Here is an 8,108-nt window from a genome sequence, read left to right as displayed (position 1 = left end):
TGCAAGCAATCCTTGTGCCAGGGCCTCTGGCTCTGTGTGGCCAAAAACTGGGGTCTCTGTGGGGGTCCTGACACCACACGGCCATGCCAGGAGCTCATCCTCAGAGCAGGCCTCATGGCATGGAGTCAGTACCCACAGGCCAAGTTTCTGGTGGCACTCAGCAGCTGCCAGTGCTGTCTCAATGCTTCAGTGAGGCAGGAGAGAAACAGCTCCTGCAACAACTCTCTGTAGTACATGCTTTGCTGCTGAAAAACATGGGTTTATTTCCTTTTCTGATGACAAAAACTGGTTCCAGCTGCATGACATCTCCTATGAAGAAACTGTTGGCTTTAGCAAGAGCTACAGAGCCCTGAGTTTGCCCAGCTGAAAACTGCCAGTGCTCTAGTTGTAGCTGGATTTAGGGCACTGACTCTTTCATTTACAAACTTGCTTGATTTGGTGTTTAAGTAGTATCACAGAATCATAGAATGGTTTGGGGTAGAAGGGACCTTAAAGATCATTTAGTTCCAACCCTCCCGCCCTGGGCAGGAACACATTTCACTACATAAATGCACATTTTTATCAAAGTTCAACAGTCTTGCTAACCTTAGTAGTGGAGCTTGATCAAAGTGATTAGAATGAACAACTGCAGTACAACTTGTATTAAACTTGGTTTCATATTCAGTGACATAAGTCAACATGGATTCCTGCATTCCAGGGTCTCACTAAGACCTGACACCATCCTGGCTCCTCCTTTCTCAGTAAGTTTTAAGCTGGTGCCCAGCATTTGTTTCTCAGAGTCTGCAAAGGGCTTTTAGCTGCTGCAATAGACCCTCTGATAAAGGAAACATGGCTGAAGCTGCAGTACAAGACTTCAAGTGTCTAGTGGCAAAGCAGAGGTGCAGTAGGAGCTCTGGTCCAAGGATATTCCAAGTGAAGCTCAGAGGAAAGCTGAATCCAAACTTTCAGCCTCAGCTAACCAGAACATGCAGGCTTTTCCTGGCATTTCCCAGAAAAAAACACCATGACCTACTGTTTGGATTAATCTCTCCTAATTTTCCAACAATTCTTGGGAATGCAATAAAAACAGAACCGGACAGATCTTAGGCATAGAAGCAGCAGCAAGAAATCAATGAACAGCTGGGTTTTGAGTATCAATAGTAAGAATTTATTTCAGGTATTCTCTTTAGTTATTTAAAGCATTCTGTGTTGTCCAATATACCCCCTATTTAGTGAACTATTGCCTTTGCTGGTAGGATCAAGATTGGTTTTCAGTGTTTTCATTATTTTCCCACTGTCAGCAACATAATGAATATAGTTTCTGCAGCTTTAGACTCAGTAGAAAATCTTGATCACTTTGGGTACCTCTTCCTCTCGTATTAGCGGTTTCCTCTGGCTGCCAGGCTGCAGGAATTTCTTTATTGTGGGGATATTGCTTATTCTTGCTTTGAAACTCTACAAAACAAAATCAAAACAGCACAGTGCTGTCAGACATTTCAATGTTATCCATGCTCTGAAAGACACACCACAGCTTGATGCTGCAGAAGAAACTGTATGCTTCCTCCTCCTATATTTTTGGGGTTACAATGACAGAAGGTACCACAAATAAAAAAAAGAGTATCCAAGGCCAGCCACAGTACTTGGGATATTTTACTATTTTGCATGTTACTTCTGACCCTCTCACTCCCACATATTTTTCAGCCACTTTAAATCAGTGGTCCTTTCCTTTCATTCTCCATTCAAATTGCCCATTCATTTACCTGCAAGACAGGAAATTTGGCAAGTGTATCAGGTTTGCACTCCTCTGCCATTAAAATGATTTCAAGTAATTGAACATCTGCCCTGCTCAGCTGGTTGCCAACCAGAAAGTCTTTTCCATGGTCTTTCAAAACCTAAAAAAAGAGAACAGAAGCAGATGAAGTCTTTGCTCTGTTAATAAAATATAATATATATATAAAATATGTAAATATATAAAATATAACTTTATCTTTTCTTCTCTCAGAAAAAATATATCTTCAAAGAAGGGTCACAGATTGCATGGAGTTCTCTGTGAAAGAAGGAAATGCAGTTCAAACAGCTGTAGTACAAACAATGATCTGAAGGCACTGCCATCCTAAGCATCATCTATCAGCTCTTTCACTTCTACATTCCTGTCTGGCAGCTCAGTTGTGCTCAACATGCCTTGGCTGCTGTAGCTGCACTGAAGGCTGAGCTGTATGACATACAGGAGGAACTGCAATGCTTTTACACTGCATCTATGGTACACAGCATCTATGGGCCACCTACAATACATGATGAAGTTGATGTCAAAGCTGGTGCTGTAGTGTCTTTTGTCTGAAACAACAGACACTCTGAAACATGGACATTTGGGGAGCTCTGGGTGTGCTGGGTTTTTGCAGCTGTACATCTCTCCCAGATTTGAAGTGCCTTCTGTCCCCTCTGGAGTATCCTGTCTCCACCTTAATCCCAGCACCACTAAAAACCAGAACACTGATTTTCCAGGGGAAGCTTCTCTTCTGTTTTCCTCCATGAAACTTGTGTGCTTCCAGGATGGAGGTTCAAGGTAACAGCATCAATTGAGCTACAACCCTTTGCCACATACCTTCTCAAAGACTGGGAAGTATCTGTTTTCAGCCTTGTCCATCATGTTTGCAAAATGTTCCTCCTTTTTGTCTGCTGGTAGGTAGCCATATTTCATTAGTAACTCATTCAGATCGAACATTCCTTCCACGTACATATCGATTCTGAAAGGAAGAGATCCACTTGGTCAGGTCACACACAGTAGCTCTGAACAGCACAATAACTCCTGGCAAAACCTCACTGAGATGCTGGGAAATCCCTGCCCCTTCTATCCCACACACACACCAATACCCTGGCAAAGTTCCCCCTGGAATGCAGTTGCACTGGGGTCAGGAACGGGGGGGAGCTTGGGCCAAAGGCAAATGCAAAATTCCTAGGGAAACATGAAGACTGTAGGACTCCCACTTCTTACTGCGACTGATTCTTGTCTGGAACATGAGTTTTTGAACCTGATTACAAAACTGTCATGTGTGCCATCCAGACTTGTGTTAAAAATCCAATCAGCCTAAGTTTAATAGCAGGTCCATACCATTTCGAGCAAATATCTTGACACATGTGTTTACCAGGGCTTAGTAATTTCAAGCATTCAGAAATACCTCAGGTCAAAACATGTGCCCCAGGAGTGCTCTCCTTTAATAACCTGTAATTAAATCTGTACTAATTCCTGGTTAGTAGTGAGAGGAGGGTTTTTGTTCCCTTAAAAGACATTTCCCTGAATGTGATGAGGAGGAAATGATGCTGCTGACAACTGCAGAAGAAAATGAAATGCAGCATCAGAAGGACAGTCTGCCCCCCTGACTGCTTTCTTCTGGCAAGTGCATTGACCTCTGACTGATGATTCCTGGGCTCGCTTGCCCCATGGAATCCAGCTGGCTCTCTCTGCTGTAGACATCAGCTGCAGCCACAGTGATCTCATGCAGTGCTGCCCTCTGCCACTGAATCGAGCTGTGAGCTGCACACCCTTGTGTTTCCTGAGCTACAGGGGGAGCTGGGGTCTAACAAGCAAAGGTGGTACTGTTACAGTACAGGGCTCTCTCCTTCATGTCCTTCCCGTAGAGGTTGTACTTGGTCGCTATGTAGTTGGCAATGGCTCTGGTCTGCACCAGCTTCATCCCGTCGATCTCTACCATTGGCACTTGCTGAAAGAGCAGGGATCCATCTAGGCCAAAGGGAATAACACAAGGAGAAGTTCAGTCCCTCAATGAGAGCCACCAGCATGTGTAAGGCAAAGTAACCACATGGATTACTTTTTTTTTAGAATCTGAATCAATCTGGCTGGATAAAAAATCCCAAGATCATCAAATCCAATTGTAAAATCAACAATGCCTAATTCCACCACTAAACCCTCTCCCCAAGTGCACCTCTACACGCAGTGACTCAACCACTTCCTTGGGCAGCCAGCCTGTTCCAATGCTTGAGAACCCTTTTGGTAGCAACCTTCCTCATTCTTACAGGCAGGTGTGGAAAATGCTCACCATGCAGCAGCCTCTTCTTAGTGACATGATAACAACTTAATACAATAGCAATGAAGTTGTGGGAATTTCAGATTGAGGAAACAGCCCAAAGCTGGCAGCAGTCACACGCTGAAAAATACATGCACTGCATGGCTCTAACACAGGTGATTTTCATGCAGGTTCACAGAGATGAGAAGGACTGAAAATCTGGTCCAGCCAGTTTCTGTCCTGCTCTGCTAAATACATCTGGACTTTCTAAGCACTGGCCAACATATAATGTGAATAATAATGAATATATAAACAATAGTGAATAGAAAAGCAAAGAAGATCTTTGTGACAACTTTTTGACATTATAAATGGCATCTCATCTGTCTAGGCATGAAGTGGGAACAATGAGTGACTTCCATGAGATTCCTGCAAGACCCAAATATCACTTGGAGTGAGGCTGCAGCCAGGCAACGCTTGTGCTAGCACGCAGAGGTCTTATCTTAACCTGAAAGAAGTAAAAACACTTCTCCAGAAAGAGAGGTATCAGGTCAGAGAGTCAGCAAGCGTTTTTGCTTGATGGAATCATATTTCTTGACTCAGATGACTGATCAGCTATGTCCCTCTTGGTAAGGGTGCATTTAGCATTCTGTTTATGTCCCAAAATACTTTATGAAAGCCAGCCTCTAACATAGGGACCAAGTCATTATTCCTACAGGACAGCAGGACTGCAAATGCTAACCCAAGCTCAGGTTGCTTTTCACAGGCCATGGGCACAGCCATGCAATTTGATTTGGAGAAAACATGATTATCATGTCCAGGAACACAGAAGCTGAAGCCAGCACAGTGGGTTGCTGCCTTGGGAGGCAGGAATGCTGCAGAGCAACAGGTAAACTCAGAAATCTGGAATTCTGTTTTCATAGGGATCATAAAACAACAACTTTGTAGGCAACCTAAGATGCTAAAGACTTTCAAGATGATCTGAAGACAAAGGCCTCTATTGCCATAGGATGGAAGGCAATGGTCACAAAGTGAAGCAAAGGAGTGAGACCTCGTGGGCGACGGCCACTGGGTGCCAGCTGTAGGGGCTGATCTCTGGGGCCGTTCGGGTCCCATCCGGCTGCTCTGGGCCCCCGCCCATCCCAGCCTTTACGAGGACAAAAGTAAAAGACTCGAGGCTCTCTTCTCCTCGGGACTAAAGTCCTACTTTATTCCTTGATAGGTGTCACCTGGAAATCTAGGCAACATCCCTGGGGGAAAAGAGGAGGAATGCTTGATGGTGGGAGATTTTGAACCAGTGAATGGAGGGTGGAGGAAAAGAACCACAGGCAGTGGGATACAAGTGAGGAGGGGGAGAGGGGAGGAGGAGACCAAGGAGAAACCACTACTACTGGGGCTTAGGGGGGAAAGGGGAGAAGGAGACAGACCATGTGATCAGTGCAATTTACCAGACACCCAGTGCAAAACAACAACTAAATCAACTATTTAGTGCAATACAACAAAGGAGAGTCAACCATCTGAACTTCAAGAAAGGCTCTTTGACTGTGTGGCTTGTCCAGAGAAGCTGTACATTCTCCAACCTTGGAGATACACAAAACCCAGCTGGACATGGTTCTGGCTAACTGGCTGGAGGGGGCCTTGCTTGAATGGGGGAGGTGGAGTAGATAATCTTGAGAGGTCCCCTCTGAACCCTTCTGTGATTCAGTGGAGGTTGAAGCAACTGGGTGGATGATATCACCTAATACTGCAGTATGCACTTCTGAGAGTGTACAATCCAGTCTAAGACATTTTCTTTTTAAGGCACTAAGCCTTAAGAATTCTTAGGTGATCTCAGACAAGCAATTCAAATTCTAATTTTAATTCTGATGATGATGATGATGATGATTCCTGCTGTTATTATCTAAAAGTGAAGGAAACTTACCCTTCTGTAACTTTGTCAGATCCTCCTTTTTTTCCAAGAAAGATTCTTCAAACTGCAGGAAGAAGAAAAGTTCTGTTGTCATTCCATGATTTTGATTCTCCAAATTTAGGTAAAGAAGGCCTAAGGAGATGTGTTTTGAGCAATTTTATATTTTTATAACATAAATCGTATTTTAAAGCTGTCAGACACCATGGCCATCACTGTGACAGAAACCCATGGATGATCATGCAACACACAGACTCCCATACACCATCTCTGGTTTAGTATCAGAATCTGTCAGAGGTAAAAAAAAACAAAACTGTAGTTTTGGACATTGGACATTGGAATTTAACTGAAGGTACTCAGAATTGCAGGTGCTTGACCTCTGTGATTAATCAGAAGATTAAGAAGCCAGGTTCTGCTGCTGGGGTTTTAAATTTCTTCTCTCTCTTGCTACAGGGGAGGAGCATTTGTGGTGCTACCTGCAGGCTTTGCACACAATGCATGCAAGTGAGACAGGAACTTGCCCCCTGCTTAGGGCAAGCTCGTGGTCCCTGTTGGCCTGCTCAGCAATGCACTGAAGGCAGAGCTTGAAGCTGCTGCTCAATCACACTTTCAGAAGGAACAGGAGAAGCACATATTTGTCACAGGGTCTCAGTACAAAAGACCAGAAGCAAACCTCAACCCCAGCTGCTGCCAGGAGCCACCGAATTGGTTCCATGCGACCACGTCCATTGAAGTAGTGCAGCCTGGGTTTTCCAGACATGTTTCCACGTGCCTGATTCCCTGGTATCTGCAATGAAGAAAGAAGGTTTGCACAATAAACATTCATAATCCTGGATTCAACTCTCTAATTCGCTTTCAAAGTTGTCTTTTTTGAAACCAATGATTTATCGTCCAAGACTTTACTTAATCAACAGTGGAGGTAAAAGGTAGGATTTATTGAGAGACTGCCAGGTATCATTCTGCCTTCAGATATTACTTACACATGCAGAATATTTAAGCAGAACTCTGTACTTAGAGCAATTGGCCCAGACAGAGAAGCAGTCAATCAGAACAATTTTCATTCAAAGTGTTCTGTTCTGACCAGAAAGCTGCGTGTGCTCTTCGTGTATTTTGGCATTATCTCAGAACTCAGTTACTGTTTAATCAGATACATGCTACAAACTCAGCAATTGCTCTGCTTTCTCCAGCAGCCATTATGCTCCATTATAACCAGCCAGGAAGGAATTCTTTCCTTCAGTCAATCCCTTTTACAACACTCCATGCTTCTGAAATGTCTTTAGACAAAACCTCCAAAACATGGAAGTTAATTTTGCCTCTGGTAACATCAGATTTGCCTTTACCACAGGCACAGCCACAGGGCTATGCTTGCTTGGTCCACTTCCAACTCTGCTGGAATTTCAAGCAACAACAATTTCTAGGCAGAAACTTAAAGCAACAACAGTTTCTAGGCAGACTGTCACCCACCCCACTCAGAACCATGTGTGCACATCAGCCACAAAGACACCCAAACAGTGCCCAGCCTAGACCAGCCTCACACCTATTGGCACCCTGTCAGCAACAAAGCTGAAGCTTTATCAGCAGCAAAAGGAAAACAGCCAAACCACCACCATAATCCCCTTGTAAATAACATGTCAGCTTCTCTAGAGTAGGAAGGAGGAGGTGAGAGGAAACATTCCCCACTTGTTGTATCTGCACTTCTTTTTCTAATTCTGTGCACCTCAAAAGCAGCTGATTAAGAATTAACATTTGGTACACATAACCATGTTAGTAAAGAAAGTACATACACACATTCAATCTATAAATTCACATACAACAACTCATTGCATGTCTAAAATAAAAGAACCCACTTACATTGTGCAGTCCAACTCACTCTAAGCTCTCAGCCGTTCTGCCTTGAGATTATATAACTCTAGAGCCCCGCCCACACCTAGTATCGCAAACAATTCTCTGCAAATGAGAAACCTCTTTCTCTTAAGCAAACAAAACCCATGATCTCTCTTTAGTTACTACTCACCTACAGAGAATAAATCCCTGAGTAATGATGACAATGCAGAAATGTAAGATAGATGATCATTGGAAATATCTGTGTCAGCACAGAATGCTAATATGCCTCCTATTTGCCAGTTAAAAATAATTATAGTGTCTGAAAAGCTCATTCAGATTAAAAAAATACTGCTATGCCAATCACCTTTTATTCTAATGTT

The 8,108-nt window shown here is 43.5% G+C and overlaps 1 protein-coding gene across 2 annotated transcripts; it reads right to left on the bottom strand.

Moving 5' to 3' along the window:
• Window positions 1–1,124: 1,124 nt before the first annotated feature.
• LOC129117763 (glutathione S-transferase-like) lies at window positions 1,125–7,849 on the bottom strand. Of its 2 annotated transcripts, XM_054628574.2 has the most exons (7): window positions 7,756–7,849; window positions 6,578–6,691; window positions 5,920–5,971; window positions 3,586–3,718; window positions 2,582–2,723; window positions 1,740–1,871; window positions 1,125–1,434 (listed from the first exon to the last, which is right to left on the bottom strand). In XM_054628574.2, the coding sequence occupies exons 2-7, from the start codon at window positions 6,662–6,664 to the stop codon at window positions 1,315–1,317; spliced, it is 666 nt and encodes a 221-aa protein (XP_054484549.1). In that variant the 5' UTR covers window positions 6,665–6,691; window positions 7,756–7,849; the 3' UTR covers window positions 1,125–1,314. The 2 variants fall into 2 exon arrangements, with proteins under 2 accessions (XP_054484549.1, XP_054484552.1); XM_054628577.2 differs by lacking the exons at window positions 3,586–3,718; window positions 6,578–6,691; window positions 7,756–7,849.
• Between the last annotated feature and the right edge of the window lie 259 nt (window positions 7,850–8,108).

The sequence above is a fragment of the Agelaius phoeniceus genome, chromosome 3 (assembly GCF_051311805.1).
Source record: "Agelaius phoeniceus isolate bAgePho1 chromosome 3, bAgePho1.hap1, whole genome shotgun sequence".
Lineage (NCBI taxonomy): Eukaryota > Metazoa > Chordata > Aves > Passeriformes > Icteridae > Agelaius > Agelaius phoeniceus.
This window is presented reverse-complemented; position numbering and strand designations above follow the sequence as displayed.